Source organism: Lepidochelys kempii, chromosome 13 (genome assembly GCF_965140265.1).
Source record: "Lepidochelys kempii isolate rLepKem1 chromosome 13, rLepKem1.hap2, whole genome shotgun sequence".
Taxonomy (NCBI): domain Eukaryota; kingdom Metazoa; phylum Chordata; order Testudines; family Cheloniidae; genus Lepidochelys; species Lepidochelys kempii.
The window spans coordinates 31,565,820-31,584,263 of record NC_133268.1 but is presented as its reverse complement, the minus strand read 5'-3'; the positions used below and the strand labels follow the sequence as shown (position 1 = coordinate 31,584,263).

At 45.0% G+C, this 18,444-nt stretch overlaps 1 protein-coding gene across 1 annotated transcript in view; it reads left to right on the top strand.

Moving 5' to 3' along the window:
* The window catches only part of FAM83C (family with sequence similarity 83 member C), a 35,954-nt gene extending 17,978 nt beyond the window's left edge, over positions 1-17,976 (top strand). Inside the window, exons 3-4 of the mRNA XM_073310047.1 lie at positions 5,935-6,059; positions 14,729-17,976. Of these exons, the coding sequence (XP_073166148.1) occupies positions 5,935-6,059; positions 14,729-15,698 (1,095 nt within the window). The 3' untranslated portion in view covers positions 15,699-17,976. The remainder of the gene's footprint in view (positions 1-5,934; positions 6,060-14,728) is intronic.
* The last annotated feature ends 468 nt before the right edge of the window (positions 17,977-18,444 follow it).

Here is an 18,444-nt window from a genome sequence, read left to right as displayed (position 1 = left end):
AGTCTGGGGAGTGGCTAACCCAGTTCCTCAGAGACAGAGGGCAAGCTGATACCTCAGGCAGGCGTAAACAAGACTGATGGACCATTATCTGCTAAGAGCTTGTCTTCACATACAGTGCCGCAGCAAAACCACTTTAGTAAAGATACTGCTATGCCAAAAAGGTTCGGAGAAGGGCAACTAAAATGAGTAGGGGTTTGGAGCAGGTCCCATATGAGGAGAGATTAAAGAGGCCAGGACTTTTCAGCTTGGAAAAGAGGAGGCGAAGGAGGGATATGAGAGAGGTCTATAAAATCATGAGTGGTGTGGAGAAAGTGAATAAGGAAAAGTTATTTACTTGTTCCCATAATATAAGAACTAGGGGCCATCAAATGAAATTAATGGGCAGCAGGTTTAAAACAAATAAAAGGAAGTTCTTCTTCACTCAGTGCACAGGCAACCTGTGGAACTCCTTGCCTGAGGAGGTTGTGAAGGCTAGGACTATAACCGGGTTTAAAAGAGAACTGGATAAATTCATGGAGTTTAAGTCCATTAATGGTTATTAGGCAGGATGGGCAAGGAAGGGTGTCCCTAGCCTCTGTTTGTTAGAGGCTGGTGATGGATGGCAGGAGAGAGATCACTTGATCATTGCCTGTTAGGTTCACTCCCTCTGGGGCACCTGGCATTGGCCACTGTCGGTAGACAGGCTACTGGGCTAGATGGACCTTTGGTCTGACCCAGTCTGGCCGTTCTTATGTTCTGATGACTGGAGAGCTTCTCCCGTCGGTGTAGTTAATCCACCTCCACAAAGGCAGGAGCTATGTCAACGGGAGAAGCCCTCCCCACAGCGCAGTCTACACGAGGGGTGAGGTTGAGGGGGGTGGATTTTTCACACCACGGAGCGACGTAGTTCTATATATCTGTGGTGTAGACCTGGCCTCAGTGGCCATTTTTTTGGCAGGGGCAAAAATCTACATCTTAGCAAAGAAACAGCATGGAGTTTCTTTCCACACAGACTGCCTGTTGCCTTGCTCCCAGATGGAAATGCTTCTCAAAGCAGGGACAGGACTATAAAAAGAAGTGGCAGAGATCCCAAGGCACCACGCTCTCTCTCCCTGCACATCATGTTAACGGCACCTGAGGAGACAAAGAAAGCAGCCCTTTATCTCTGTGGGAGGGGCCTTCACCTAAAAAGTTTGGTTGGTAGGACTGCTTGAAAACATGTGGTGAGAAAACTTTGCTTTGAATCTAATATAGTTTGTTAAATTAGGCACTAGTAAGTGTTTTATCTTTATTTTCTTAGAACAATTTCTGACTTATGCCTCATTACCTGTATTCACTTAAAATCAATCTCTTTGTAGTTAATAAATTTGTTTTATTGTTTTATCTAATCCAGTATGTTTCAGCTGAAGTGTCTGGACAACTATTTAAAATAACAAACTGGCATATTATTCCCCTAGGAATAACTGACTTAATCATAGAACCACAGGGCTAGAAGGGACCGAAGGGGTCAACTAGTCTAACCCCTGCCAAGATGCAGGATTTGTTGAATCTAAACCATCCAAGACAGATGCTCTCCAGCCTCCTTTGGAAAACCTCCTGCAAAGGAGATTCCAGGACCGCCCAAGGCGTCTCTTCCATTGTCCTCCTGTTCTTACAGTTAGGAGGTTTTTACCTGAGATTTAATCTAAATCTGCTCTGCTGTGGTTTGAGCCCGTTGCCTCTTGGCCTGCCCTCTGTGGCAAGAGAGAACAACTTTTCTCCATCCGTTTTATGGCAGCCTTTCAAGTATCTGAAGACCACTAGCATGTCCCCCCTTAATCTCCTCGTTTCCAAATTAAACATGCCCAGTTCCTTCAGCCTTTGCTCATATGGCTGTATTCCATCCCTTTGATCATCTCTGTCGCTTGCTTCTGGATTCTTTCCAGTTTCTCTTCATCCTTTTTATATATTAGTGACCAAAACTGGACACGATGCTCCAGCTGAGGCCTAATCAGCACTGAGTAAAGCGGTACTATCACCTCCCGTGATTTGCATGCTATGCCTCTTAATAATGGAGCCCAAAATTGCATTTGCGGACTCACGCTGAGGTTGTGAGCCACCACAACTCCCCAATCCTTCTCAGCAGTGCTGCTGCCAAGCCCGTTTCCCCCCATTCTGTATTTGTGCATTCGGTTTTTCTTCTGTAAGTGTAGCACCTTCCATTTATCCTTTTTTAATTTCATTTTGTTGTCTATAGCCTAGTTCTCCAATTTATCAAGAACCCTCTGAATTTTAGACGTTAAATAACACTGGACCCAGAACAGATCCCTCTAGAACCCCGCTTGAAGCCTTCCTCCAGTCTGACATAATTCCATTAATAGTTACTTTGTTTGAGGTTATTTAAACCAATTATGTATCCATGATGTATATATCCATGCATTATGTATGTAGTTCCGCTGAGCCTGCATTTCTCCAGCTTACTTATGAGACTGTCATATGGGACTGTGTCAAAAGCCTTGCTGAAGTCCACGTATATTATGACCACCACATTCCCCCTGTCCACCAGGCCAGTTACCCTGTCAAAAAGGGAAATCAAGCTGATCTGGCATGGTTTGTTCTTAGTAAAACTGGCTTTGGGTTTTAGATAGCTGGAAAGCTCCTTGTGCAGCCACATTGGCCTCCTGCAGATCTTCTTATCTTTCCTCTGCATTGGAACTGCATGATGTTCAGCCGCCAGTATTACATCTTTTAAGAACTACCAGCCTCCTTCGACTCCTTTTCTTCCCAACTGATCTTTCCATAGGGCCTTGCCTACCATTTCTTAGTTGGTTGAAATCTGCCTTTCTGAAGTCCAGTGTCCTTGTTTTGCTGTTCTCATGCCCTCCTTTCCACAGGATCTTGAATTCTATCACATGATGATCAGTTCCTTCCAAGTTCCCGACCACCTTCACGTTCACAACTAATTCATCCCTGTTGGTCAAAACCAGATCCAAAATGAATGACCCCCTAGCTGTTTCCCCAACTTTATGATTCAGAAAGTTATCCTCTTAAACCTGCTAAGAATGTGCAGGACATATTATGTTTTGCTGTAATAATCTTCCAACAGATATCAGGGAAGTTAAAATCCTCCATTACTACTAGCTCACAATATATTTGTACTGTCCAGGAGAGGGCTGGGTCGTACAGGACATACATTTCTGGGGGAAGACCTGGGTGTGTGCTGGGGTCACTCTATAGCATAACCAAGGCTGTAAGAGGGTAACAAGACTTGTGGGTGGGGGGAAGCGGTAGATATGGTATATCTTGACTTTAGTAACGCTTTTGCTACTGTCTAACATGACCGTCTCATAAACAAACTAGGGAAATGCAACCTAGATTAAGCTACTATAAGGTGGGTACATAACTGGTTGGAAAACCGTTCCTAGAGAGTAGTTGTCAGTGGTTCACAGTCATGCTGGAAGGGCATAACAAGTGGGTTCCCGCAGGGATCAGTTCTGGGTCCAGTTCTGTTCAATATCTTCATCAGTGTTTTAGATAATGGCATAGAGAGTACACTTATAAAGTTTGCAGATGATACCAAGCTGGGAGGGGTTGCAAGTGCTTTGGAGAATAGGATTAAAATTCAAAATGACCTGGAGAAATGGTCTGAAGTAAATAGGATGAAATTCAATAAGGACAAATGCAAAGTACTCCACATAGGAAGGAACAATCAATTGCACGCATACAGAATGGGAAACGACTGCCTAGGAAGGAGTCCTGCAGAAAGGGATCTGGGGGTCATAGTGGATCACAAGCTAAATATGAGTCTCCAGTGTAACACTGGAGCAAAACAAGAGAACATCATTCTGGGATGTATTAGCAGGAGTCTTATAAGCAAGACCCAACAAGTAATTCTTCTGCTCCACTCCTCACTGATAAGGCCTCAACTAGAGTATTGTGTCCAGTTCTGGGTGCCACATTTCAGGAAAGATGTGACAAATTGGAGAAAGTCCAGAGAAGAGCAACAAAAATTATTAAAATTCTAGAAAACATGACCTATGAGGGAAGATTGAAAAACTTGGGTTTGTTTAGTCTGGAGAAGAGAAACCTGAGAGGGGACATAAGTTTTCAGGTACATAAAAGTTTGTTTACAAGGAGGAGGGTGAAAAATTGTTGTGCTTAACCTCTGAGGACAGGACAAGAAGCAATTGGCTTAAATTGCAGCAAGGGTGGTTTAGGTTGGACATTTGGAAAAACTTCCTGTCAGGGTGGTTAAGCACTGGAATAAATTGCCCAGGGAGGTTGTGGAATCTCTGTCATTGAAGGTTTTTAAGAGCAGGTTAGACAAACACCTGTCAGGGATGGTCCAGTTATTACTTAGTCCTGCCTTGAATGCAGGGGACTGAACTATTTGACTATTTGACCTCCAGTCCTACACGTCTTTGATTTTATGAAGGATCACCAAAGTACCCTGTGCAAGCTAGAAATGTGGTTAGGCTCAGGACAGTTTCACTCTGGTGAGGCAGCTAATAACCCTAATAATGTTGTCTGACAAGATTACAAGTCATGCTGATAAAGGTAACTGTGAAATAATACAGTTAGAATTATGTAAGGCTGTCAAGGTTCCTCCCCCACTCTGAACTCTAGGGTACAGATGTGGGGACCTGCATGAAAACCTCCTAAGCTTACTTTTACCAGCTTAGGTTAAAACTTCCCCAAGGTACAAATTAATTTTATCCTTTGTCCTTGGAATATCCACTGCCACCACCAAACTCTAACTGGGTTTACTGGGAAACGTAGTTTGGACACGTCTTTCCCCCCAAAATCCTCCCAACCCTTGCACCCCACTTCCTGGGAAAGGTTTGGTAAAAATCCTCACCAATTTGCACAGGTGACCACAGACCCAAACCCTTGGATCTGAGAACAATGAAAAAGCATTCAGTTTTCTTACAAGAAGACTTTTAATAGAAATAGAAGTAAATAGAAGTAAAGGAATCACCTCTGTAAAATCAGGATGGTAGATACCTTACAGGGTAATTAGATTCAAAACATAGAGAATCCCTCTAGGCAAAACCTTAAGTCACAAAAAAGACACACAGACAGAAATAGTCATTCTATTAAGCACAATTCTTTTCTCAGCCATTTAAAGAAATCATAATCTAACGCATACCTAGCTAGATTACTTACTAAAAGTTCTAAGACTCCATTCCTGTTCTATCCCCGGCAAAAGCAGCATACCGACAGACACACAGACCCTTTGTTTCTCTCCCTCCTCCCAGCTTTTGAAAGTATCTTGTCTCCTCATTGGTCATTTTGGTCAGGTGCCAGTGAGGTTACCTTTAGCTTCTTAACCCTTTACAGGTGGGAGGATTTTTCCTCTGGCCAGGAGGGATTTTAAAGGGGTTTACCCTTCCCTTTATATTTATGACAAAGGCGTTTGTACTGCATGACTAACAAAACCCTAACACTACCCGGAATCTGTATGGTATATATTAAATGGATTAAAAAGCTGACTAACGGAGAGATCTCAAAATGTAGCTGTGAATGAGGAATCATCAACTAATGGTGTCTTTCTGGTGGGTTCTGCAGGGGTGGGTTCTTAGGCCAGTGCTATTCGATAATTGTATAAATGATGTGGTAGAAACTATATCGATTTATAACTTCTATAAATGATCTAGAAGGACAAATTCTTCATGCCAAGATCTTGTATAACCTGTGGTATAAGGTGCTAATAACACCACATTGATTTTTTGTATTTTTATTTCATTAAATGATCCTCAAGCAGCAGGCAGTTTGATAGAAAACTCTGTTACTGTAGGGAACGCAGTAGCCAGAAAACACTCGATGCCTTGCTGCTTCCCTCCTTTCAGGACCGGGGGTCACTGTCAGATAGCTTGTTGCTCAGGTTATCATACGTAAAGAAATCTGTTAAGAAAGAAAAGATTTAGCTTTCTCTATTCAATCTGGCTCAATGCGTATTTCATCCTCTGATTTCAGAACATGCGAGTGCGGTGTGTGAGTGGAGACACATATTACAGTAAAGCAGGCAAGAAATTTGCAGGTCAAGTTCTGGAGAAGTTTGTACTGATAGATTGTGACCACGTTCTTGCTGGTACATACAGGTGAGACATCACAGTTTGCACCTCTAAAACCCAGAGACATTGGGCCAAACATTCATTGTCACAGAGAAACCAACTTCATAATCTCACCCACATCCCTCACACCCTCTTCCTGCCTGATTTCGACACATGGCTCTCTCTCTTCATCATATTGTCAATTACTTCAATTTTCATGCTGATCGCTCACCCAACCTCTAGCCTCTGCCCTTACCTTACTGTTTGACCTGCAGACTGCATTAACTCTCCCACTGCACACACACTCCACCAGTGCCACTCCCTGGACTTGGTTGTCTTCACATGGCAGTGATCTTTTCCACTTTTGATCACCACTTTATTTCCTTGAATACTGCCCACTCCCACCCTGCTCTCTACCTCCCAGCTGGCCCTTCCATAACCTTCAATCGAGCAATATCTAATTTTGTTGCTGCTCGTAACTGCACCCTTGCCCATGGCTCCCTGCTTCCTCATCTCTGACTGGACTTGACACCCTCTGTTCCACACTCTCCTCCAAGCCACTCTTTTGCTCTTCCTCCCCACTGACCCTCTGCCTTGGTTTACATCCAGCATTTGCTTCCCCCACTCTTATTCCTGAACAGCTGAGCAGCCCCGAAGAGTCTCCATGGGCCACCGGGGCTTCCTTCACCACAAACTCATCTTCTCCTCCTTAAGGGATAGCTCCATGGTATGAGCATTGGCCTGCTAAACCCAGGGTTGTGAGCTCAATCCTTGAGGGGGCCATTTAGGGATCTGGGGCAAAAATTGGGGATTGGTCCTGCTTTGAGCAGGGGGTTGGACTAGATGACCTCCTGAGGTCCCTTCCAACCCTGATATTCTATGATTCTGCTGACTTCCTCACAAAGCAGCCCTACTTCCCCCTTATTGAGTCCCAGGCTACACCCCCATTGCCTCATAACCACTATCAACTCCCTCCTGAAGCCCTCTCCACTTGCTGAACCCTCGTGCTTCTGCCCAGGATCTTGCTGACTTGGCTGAATTTCAGACTTTCTGCTGCTTCTGTGACTATTGTTCCCTCCTCCTTGGAATGCTGTCCTCCCGCCTCCAAGAATGCTCCTTCCGTGTCTCCTGCTGCTGCCCCTTTCCCTGCTCTGTCCGGATCCTTCAGACTCTGTCCTTGGCCCTTTCTGCCCTTTAGCAGTTTAGCCTACATGGCCGCACTTGCTCATGTTAACTTAACTGTCTTCTCCAAGCTGACAGGTCACAGACCTGCTTCCCTGTGTGCAGCCCTGCGCCCCAGGCTCGCTCTCCTGAATGGTTACCAACAGCTCCAGCTTAATACGGCTTAAAGCCAACTCTTCCTCTCCTAACACCTCTCCTTCCAGACTAGTGTCATTGCTGACACCCCAGTTCAGAGTTCATGTCTGACTCCTCCCCCTCACAGCTAAGGCATTGCCAAATCTTCCGAGTTTCTTTACAACATACCAAAATATGAGACCCTTTTTTTCTGTGCCAATGGCTAACTGCTTGTCCCCAACCTGGACACATCCCACCTGGATTCATAGATTCATAGATATTTAGGTCAGAAGGGACCACTATGATCATCTAGTCTGACCTCCTGCACAACGCAGGCCACAGAATTTCACCCACCTACCCCTGCGAAAAACCTCTCACCTATGTCTGAGCTATTGAAGTCCTCAAATTGTGGTTTAAAGACTTCAAGGAGCAGAGAATCCTCCAGCAAGTGACCCGTGCCCCATGCTACAGAGGAAGGCGAAAAACCTCCAGGGCCTCTTCCAATCTGCCCTGGAGGAAAATTCCTTCTCGACCCCAAATATGGCGATCAGCTAAACCCTGAGCATATGGGCAAGATTCATCAGCCAGATACTACAGAAAATTCTTTCCTGGGTAACTCAGATCCAACCCCATCTAATATCCCATCACAGGCCATTGGGCCTATTTACCATGAATATTTAATTACCAAAACCATGTTATCCCATTATACCATCTCCTCCATAAACTTATCTGGTTTAATCTTAAAGCCAGATAGATCTTTTGCCCCCACTGCTTCCCTTGGAAGGCTAGTCCAAAACTTCACTTCTCTGATGGTTAGAAACCTTCGTCTAATTTCTAGTCTAAATTTCCTGGTGGCCAGTTTATATCCATTTGTTCTTGTGTCCACATTGGTACTGAGCTTAAATAATTCCTCTCCCTCTCCGGTATTTATCCCTCTGATATATTTATAGAGAGCAATCATATCTCCCCTCAACCTTCTTTTCATTAGGCTAAACAAGCCAAGCTCCTTGAGTCTCTTTTCATAAGACAAGTTTTCCATTCCTCGGATCATCCTAGTAGCCCTTCTCTGTACCTGTTCCAGTTTGAATTCATCCTTCTTAAACATGGGAGACCAGAACTGCACACACTATTCCAGATGAGGTCTCACCAGTGCCTTGTATAACGGTACTAAGACCTCCTTATCCCTACTGCAAATACCTCTCCTGATGCATCCCAAGACCGCATTAGCTTTTTTCACAGCCATATCACATTGGCAGCTCATAGTCATCCTATGATCAACCAATACTCCAAGGTCCTTTTCCTCCTCCGTTACTTCTAATTGATGCGTCCCTAGCTTATAACTAAACTTCTTGTTATTAATCCCTAAATACATGACCTTACACTTCTCACTATTAAATTTCATCCTATTACTATTATTTCAGTTTATAAGGTCATTCAGATCTTTTTGTAAGATATCCCTGTCCTTCTCTAAATTGGCAATACCTCCCAGCTTTGTATCATCCGCAAACTTTGTTAGCACACTCCCACTTTTTGTGCCAAGGTCAGTAATAAAAAGATTGGTCCCAAAACCGATCCTTGAGGAACTCCACTAGTAACCTCCCTCCAGCCTAACAGTTCACCTTTCAGTAGGACCCGTTGTAGTCTCCCCTTTAACCAGTTCCTTATCCACCTTTCAATTTTCCTATTGATCCCCACCTTTTCCAATTTAACTAATAATTCCCCATGTGGCACCGTATCAAATGCCTTACTAAAATCTAGGTAAATTAGATCCACTGTGTTTCCTTTGTCTAAAAAATCTGTTCCTTTCTCAAAGGAGATCAGGTTGGTTTGGCACGATCTACCTTTTGTAAAACCATGTTGTATTTTGTCCCATTTACCATTGACTTCAATGTCCTTAACTACTTTCTCCTTCAAAATTTTTTCCAAGACCTTGCATACTACAGATGTCAAACTAACAGGCCTATAGTTACCCGGATAACTTTTTTTCCCTTTCTTAAAAATAGGAACTATGTTAGCAATTCTCCAATCATACGGTACAACCCCTGAGTTTACAGATTCATTAAAAATTCTTGCTAATGGGCTTGCAATTTCATGTGTCAATTCCTTTAATATTCTTGGATGAAGATTATCTGGGCCCCCCGATTTAGTCCCATTAAGCTGTTTGAGTTTCGCTTCTACCTCAAATATGGTAATGTCTACCTCCATATCCTCATTCCCATTTGTCATGCTACCATTATCCCTAAGATCCTCTTTAGTCTTATTAAAGACTGAGGCAAAGTATTTGTTAAGATATTGGGCCATGCCTAGATTATCCTTGACCTCCACTCCATCCTCAGTGTTTAGCGGTCCCACTTCTTCTTTCTTTGTTTTCTTCTTATTTATATGACTATAGAACCTTTTACTATTGGTTTTAATTCCCTTTGCAAGGTCCAACTCGACTTTTAGCCTGTCTCACTTTATCCCTACACGTTCTGACCTCAATAAGGTAGCTTTCCTTGCTGATCCCTCCCTTCTTCCACTCCCTGTATGCTTTCTGCTTTTTCTTAATCACCTCTCTGAGATGCTTGCTCATCCAGCTTGGTCTACAACTCCTGCCTATGATTTTTTCCCCCTTTCTTGGGATGCAGGCTTCCAATAGCTTCTGCAGCTTTGATTTAAAATAATCCCAGGCCTCCTCTACCTTTAGATCTATAAATTCTTCAGTCCAATCCACTTCCTTAACTAATATCCTTAATTTTTGAAAGTCAGCCCTTTTGAAATCAAAAACCCTAGTTGCAGATTTATTTTTGTTAATCCTTCCGTTCAGTTTGAACTGAATTAGCTCATGATCACTTGAGCCAAGACTATCCCCTACAACCATTTCTTCTATGAGGTCCTCACTACTCACCAAAACCAAATCTAAAATGGCATCCCCTCTAGTCGGTTCAGCAACTACTTGCTGAAGGAATCCATCAGCTATCGCATCTAGGAAAATCTGAGCCCTATTATTATTACTAGCACTCATCCTCCAGTCTATATCTGGGAAGTTAAAGTCTCCCATGATCACACAGTTTCCATTAGTATTTACTTTATTAAAAACATTAAAAAGGGCTCTATCCATATCCAAATTAGACCCCGGCGGTCTATAGCACACCCCAAGCACTATCCCAGGGGAGGCTCGAATAGTTTTCTTCCCCAATTTAATTTTTGCCCAGACGGACTCAGTCATATCCATTTCATCGCTTCTTATTTCTTTACATTCTATCTCATCCTTGATACACAGTGCTACTCCACCACCTTGACCTTTATTTCGGTCTTTCCTAAACAGCACAGACCCTTCAACACCTGTAGCCCAGTCATGACGACTGTTCCACCCGGTCTCTGTTCTCCCTAGAATAGCTGGTTTCACTTCCTGCCCCAGTAGCTCTAGTTCCTCCATTTTGTTACCTAGGCTCCTCGCATTAGTGTACAAACATCTTAATTTTTGCTGTTTGGCCTCGCTCACGTTCTGTACCCGATTAGGCCCGGTCATTCTGCAGCCAGTATAACCTATTAGACTGGTATTTACACTGCCCTTCCTCCTACCCACGGCTGTATCCACTCTTACTTCATTTTCTTTCCTCTCAATGCTAAAATCCGGCATGGAGATTACCTGGACATCTCCCAACCATCTCCCCCAGATTCCTAGTTTAAAGCTCTCTTCATCAGTTGTGCCAGCCTCCATCCTAGAAGTCCATTTCCTTCCCTACTCAGATGAAGTCCATCCCGAGAGAACTGTCCTCTGTCCATGAATGCCTCTCAGGGGCCATACATCCCAAAGCCTCCTTACAGCACCACTGCCTAAGCCATCTGTTGATAGTCATAATAAAAAGTTTTTTTCCTCCTGCTGATAATAGCCCACCTTAATTGATTAGTCTCATTACAGTTGGTATGGCAACACCCATTTTTTCATGTTCTCTGTGTGTATATATATTTTCCTACTGTATTTTCCACTGCATGCATCTGATGAAGTGGGTTTTAGCCCACGAAAGCTTATGCTCAAATAAATTGGTTAGTCTCTAAGGTGCCACAAGTCCTCCTTTTCTTTTTGCAAAGACAGACTAACACGGCTGTTACTCTGAAACCAGTCATAATCTTGTCACACCTTTGTTGCCCTTCTCTAGGAACAGGCAGAATCCCACTAAAGATCACCTGAGCCTCGATTTCCTTAAGCGTCTTCCCCAGCCTAGCATAGTCTCCCTTAATACTTTCCAGCGAGAATCTAGCTGTATCATTTGTTCCCACATGAAGGATAATTAGGGGATTCTTTCCTGTTCCCTTTAGAATTCTTTTCAACCTCAGGTCTACATCCCGTATCTTAGCACCTGGAAGACAGCACACCCTCCTATTCTCTGGATCAGCTCTGGTTACAGGCCTATCTATACTTCTCATTAAAGAGTCCCAAATCACATAGACCTGCCTTTTCCTAGTGACGGTGCTATTATCCAGTCTATCCCCTGTTCCTTCTGGCTGCAAGTTCTTTCCATTCCTATTCTCCCTTGTAATCCTCTTTAACCCATCCCGTATCCTCCTGGAGCTCATATTTGGTGTAATCTCCATTGACTCTTCCCCTTTTCCTACAGGACTAGCTGCTCTTCTCTTCTTCCTTGCCCTTCCACCTTCAGTGACTACCTGCTGAGCCCCTTCTTCATTTTCCAACTCTGCAAACCTGTTCTTGAGCTCTATTTTTCCTCTGCTTGGTTCTTTTAGTCACCTGCTTCCACTGACCACTTTCCTCACCCAGTCTCCCCTCAGAATTCCCCAGCCCTGATTCCACCTGCAAGTCTGAGCTTTTCCCTTCAGATGCCTCATATCTTTGCTCCATAATCTGCTCGAACCCCTTCCTAAACTCTACCAGACTTTCCATCTGCATCTCCAAACCTCGGATCTTTTCCTCCATCAGCTCTATCAGATGGCATTTCATGCAGACAAAACTCTTACCAGGTGCCCCCTCCAGGATCATGGACATACTGCAGCTTCCACATCCAGTCATCCTCATTGTGTCTTCCACTACATGAGTCACTCCCACTGCTGCCTCTGTATCTGTCATAGCCTTCCCACCTAAACCCTGTTAATCTGGGAAGCACAAACCACACCCAAACACCAGCACGCACAGCAAAAACAAACCCCAAACAAGCACCACAAGACAAACTCTCCTGTTCACAGCTCTGTTTGCTGGCTCCTGTGCCGCTGCCTGACTGGCTGGCTGCCTTTTAGGACCCCTAGTCAGAGAAGCGCCCCGCCCCCCCCCAAAATCAGGGCTCAGCTTCTCTCCCAGCACAAAGCCCCTACAAGCCTCTACACCTACAAATACAAAACCAAATTCAAATACCTTCTCCTCCAACAGAACTCCCACTCAGACTTCCCTCTTTACAGCTCTGTTTGCTGGCTCCTGGGCCACTGCAGCTGTCTGTGCCCTGTCCTCACTCCCCTGCCAGTCTGATCATGTCACCTCAAGCTGTCTACTGGCAACAAGTTTACATTTCTAGTTCCCTCCTCCAAGGCCTTGCCCTGGCCTACATCTTAGATCTCCCCTCTTGCCATGCTCCCCACTCTGCCAACAAACCCAGCCACGTCCTCCTCCCATGGTCAGACTGGGAGCTCTCCAAGAAGGCACGCTATTTCCCTAGTGCCCATAATGACACAATGGACATAATCAAACTGACCTTATTGTTTTGAATTATTCTTTCCTCTGGATTCCCAGCAGGTTCTGTGTTCTCTGGCCATAGTTTAGAATGAACCCAGTAAGGGTAGAAGGGAAACAACTGAATATCCAGTCAGTTAGGCTTGAAAGGCAAAGGCAGAAAGCCTAAATCTCATCTTGCCAAGCAATGCAAACCAGGAGCAACTCGACCAGTCACTGGGTTGGCACCAGAACAAAACCGGTGTGTGCCCAGCATTACATCAAGGGGCCACACGAGAGCTCAATGCATTAATCTTGCCCAGAAGGTTGTGAGGATTAACAAGCGCTTTCACTGGCATATCCAGGGAGGCCGCACATTACAGAGGCTGAGATGACAAGCATCTACACTATGGGCAGTGAGGGCGAGAAGCTGGACCAATCAGAGACATCCAGTGACAATAACCACAGGTCAAAGAACACCTGGGAAACGGCAGCAGCTTCTAGCCAGCTGGTGCCACAAAGAGGCAATGTGGACGAACCAGCCCGTGCGCTGCAGCATTGGCAGGTGCCAGGGACAGCTAGGCTCAGTCCTTTCCCCTCCCTCCGCATTGCCACCACTGTCCTGCAGGGAAAGTCCTGTCCAGCTCCTGGACACCTCCACAGGCTCCCTGCAGAGCTCAGTGTGTCTCCCCTGCTTCTCAGAGCAACAGCCAAGGGACTCCTCCTTCCCCGCAGCTCCCTGCGTTCATCAGTGCTACCCCACCAAGCTTCCTGCACGACTGCCCCATGCGCCCACCTGTGCCCCCACCCTCCACTGCCCACACTCCCCCTGTCCTTCCCACCTGTGCCCCAACCCTCTGCTGCCCATGTTCCCCCTGCCCTCCCTTGCCTCCTGCATTGCTGAAGTGCTGAGCAGGGAGCTGCTGGCACAGATCAATGTAGTGTTTGTAAAGCACTCCTGCTTGGTGCTGCATGCTCTGCCCCCCACAGCACCCTTCTCCCAGCACCACATACCGTTACACCCACTAATGCTCTCCCACCCCTGGCAGTGTAACGCACCCTGCACCTTCATGCAATTAATCTTACCTGTTGTATAATGTAGATGAAATGTGTGGACCCAAAGAGTCACAGGTGCTAATGTGACCTGGTCACTGTCCAAAATTAAACAGTTTAACCCAGGTTCGGGGGTTGGTATCCTGAGACTTCAGCGGGCTCAGTACCTGGCAAACACACCATTAAAAATCCATTTTTACCTTGTACTAAAGATACAGAAAATACAGTGAGCGGATCCCTGAGGCTCTGGTAGCCTCTGCCTTGCCTCCCTCTGTGCCCGGTATCCCCCAGAACACCCACCCCCCATAGCCTGGGATCCCCCCACTCCAGGGGGATCCCCTCTCTACAGCCTGGGATCCCACTTCCCCAGAGAATACATCCTCTACAGACCGGGATCTCCTGGACACATCCAGTCCCCAATCCAGGATCCCTTCCAACCCCTTGGGGACACACCCAGAGCCCCCCACTGGCCTGGCCCTCCTCCCTGTTGCCGTTTAAACTGCCTACAAGAAGCCAAGTATGTCTGCACCCCTCCCCTCCCCATGTACAGCCAGAGCCCAGGGCGTGACATCCTTCTCCCTCTGGTGAAACAGACACCTTCCCCTGAGACCGTGGGGTCAGGCACCAATCTATTACAATGCACACGTCAGTGTGAGGATATAAATGATGTAATATCTATGGTAAATCATTCAAAGGTTAGAAATACCCGCTAATTATCTCTTTCCAGTTTTACTTGGCTGTGCAGTCAAGTTCATGCCTGCTTGGTGACACACTTCCGAGGCAAAATCGTTGAGGACTTTGACAGAGAATTCCGAAGCTTGTACACAGAATCCAAACCTGTGCCTGCTTTCTGCATCCCTGAGGCTGGAACAAACCCTGCTTCAGCTCACAGCTCAGCATGGACCTTAAAGTCTCTCTTAAAATCTGCCAAACCGAACGAAGCTGGAACCGCAAGCCAGGCCAGTAGCCTCTCAAATTCAAGCATTGAGAGCATAAAGATGTCTCCTTTTCGGAAGAACTCCACCTACAATGTACTCCATGAAAAGCAAGACTTGGGTCCTGGTTTCATCAGTGAAAAGAGAAAGGAAGCCATCAGCTCCATGAAGCCAAGTGACTCCAAGCAGCACTGGGAAATGTCAAACTCTAACCAAAACACTTCAGCTAAATTCAAGTCTGCCTTATATGACCAGCCTAATCATAAGTCACACCAGGCATCCTTGCAGCCAATGTCTTTCCCCATACTAAGCTGCAGTGAACCTAATCATCTAGAAAATAAGGCATTGGCTAAAACTAAAAATGGCCAGTTGCTCCATCACTCTGCCATGAGACAGGGACCAAACTTACGATCCCCCTCTGAGAACACTAGTACAAATGGGGCAAATACCAAGCAGAAAGCACCCAGTGATGTTTCAAGTGGAAAATCAATAGAAAGCGGCAGCAAAATATGCAAGAATGAGAAAACGCTGACTCTTGGGCATAGTAAACTGGACCTGATTATCCAATACAACCAGTTAAAAAGTGAGTGGACAGCTGCAGTCCCAAGCTCTGCTAGACTCAGTGATGAAGTGCCAAAGGAAAATAGCTGCAATATACACAGGGATGAGAAAACACTGACTCTTGGACACAGTAAACTGGATCTGATCACAAGTTATAACAAATCAAAATCTAAGCAAATATCTAGTCAATTTGGGCCCTAACCCTCTCTTGTCCTAGGGTGTGTCTACACTGACCCAGCTGCCTAGTGAAGTAGATAGTGAAGACGCTACCTACTCAGATGGGAGAGTGTCTCGTGGCGGCACAGGTATGCCACCTCTACGAGAGGTGACAGTGTGTCAACAGGAGAAGCCCTCCCATTGACATAGTGTTGTCTACACTGGGGGTTGGGTCAGTGTAACTACATCACTCAGGGGTGTGGATTTTCCATACCCCTGAGCGACTTAGTTACACTGATGTAAGTTTGTAGTGTAGACGAGGGCCTAGTTACATTCTCCAATCTCATTCCCAGAGTTACCATAATTTTTTTTGCAAAAAGAAAAGGAGGACTTGTGGCACCTTAGAGACTAACAAATTTATTTGAGCATAAGCTTTTGTGAGCTACAGCTCACTTCACTGAATGCATTCAGTGGAAAATACAGTGGGGAGATTTATATACATAGAGAACGTGAAACAATGGGTGTTACCATATACACTGTAACAAGAGTGATCACTTAAGGTGAGCTATTACCAGCAGGAGAGTGGGGGGAATAAACATGGGGAAATAGTTTTTCTGATACAACATAAAACTGTCAGTTTGAAAACAAACACAAAACACAGAGTAACATGATGAAATAGTCCAGGCTTCTACATTCCTTTACCCTGTATTAAAAAAGACCATTTTACTACAAGCTTTATTTTAAAAATAATCATTTGACACAGAATCTCAAAGTTGGAAGGGACCTCAGGAGGTCATCTAGTCCAACCCCCTGCTCAAAGCAGGACCAATCCCCAATTTTTGCTCCAGATCCCTAAATGGCCCCCTCAAGGATTGAGCTCACAACCCTGAGTTTAGCAGGCCAATGCTCAAATCACTGAGCTATCCCTCCCCACTTACATCATCCTCTATAGTTCTTTGATTGGTTCTTGGTGATTTAACTAGGGTTCTGTTTAAATTAAGAGTAGTATTTAAAGATTTTCTTTTCCTATATCAATTTTGTTGACCGCTGACCTGATGTTATGACTTAAGGCTACGATTTTATCACGGAAGTCACGGACTCCATGATTTCCAGAGACCCCTGTGACTTCAGCCCCACAGCTGAGCTCCCCATTTTGTCACAGATATATTTAGTAAAAGTCATGCACAGGTCACGGCTTCTCTGAATTTTTCTTTATTGCCCATGACCTGTCTGTGCCTTTTACTAAAAATACCTGTGCCAAAATCTTAGCCTTACTTATGACCTACGATCCTATCTCATGTCTCCTGGGTGATTTTATGCTTGCTAGAGGTAAAATGATGTAATAGGAGTATAAAATTGTATGTATGTGGGTCTATGGCTTGTTAGCATGGAACATGCATGGGGGCAAATAGGTGAACGTAAGTATATGGCTTATTAAGCTTGTTAAAATTTAAGTCTATCATATTAGGTCTATCATATTAGGTTAAGGCTTTGTGAAAGTAATTATTTTAAAGACTGAACTGCAGCTGAAATGAGAGAGACCTAAGAAGATAATCCCAGATCAAATATTTTTTACTTTCATTCTGAAACAAAATCAAATAACCCCAAACAGGTCCAGCACTCCACAGGAAGGGAGTTTGGGGGACTTTAGCAATGAGGTTGCTATGCAGTATCTAAGCAGTTAGACTGCTTGTACATATAGGAATTATTAAGAAATAAATGATATAAGAGAGGAATATCAATGCTTGATGCTTAATTAAGGACACCCCAAAGGCCACGTATGGTTAGGGAAAGCTATTCACCTTATTATAATCAGGATAAAGCATGAAATGGTATATATCTGTACTATCACCATAAGGAAGGGTATAAAATATCACACCCAGTTCCCATTTCTTGGGGTGCGTCAGGTCCCCAAGACTGTGTAAACGGAATCAGGATCCCCTTTCTGATGGGCTCCACTTATATCCCCTTCCATCTTTGTTTCCAATGGTCTCCGTACGTTGTAAATATACACAATGTAAGACTGTATGTAGGAGTGATGCAGGAAACCACTTTACTGTACTTCCCTTATTCTAATCTTAGTGCATATTGATCCTTTCCTATAATTTCAATTATAGTTGTCTGTATTAAATAAAGTTTGTGTGTTTCACCAAATTCCATCTTCTTAATTAACTTTAAGTAGCCGCCTAGGAAAAGTACCTGTTATCTATGACAAGAGCATGTTGCACCCCAATGCATAATCTTATAAGTGTGATAACTGTTCAGGGTACGGCTTGCTGACAACAATGTTAAGAGAGATGGTGCAAACTACATTAAAAAAGTAAAGAAAACTTACAACTAAAGATATCCGTGTCCAGTCATGGGAGTGTGCATGCATGTATGTGTCGGGGGTGAGGATGTAGAAGAATAAATGTGCGAGCACGCATGTTGCTGAGCAAGGCATTGCCATGCCTGGAACAAAGACTGGCGGCGAGAACTCCGTCCTGCGGCACGCTGGAGCTCTCCGCACTAAGCAGAAAGCTTGGCTGGGAGGCAGCCAGAACTCCCTCTGGGGCTGGTCCCCGCCGCTGGGCTGGGCTGGGCTCGGCTCCTGCAGGAACTAAGGGCCATCACAAACCTCGCTACCTTCCACCCCATTTGCAAAGTGCATTTCTTTGACTTTGCTTCTCTACTATAAACACATCGCTGCACCCAGGCAGGCGCGAGGACAGGGACAGCTGCGGCCCGGCCCGGCCCGGCGACGGCCACGCGCCCACAGGGGGGCCGGGCCGGGCCGGGCCGGGCCGGGCCG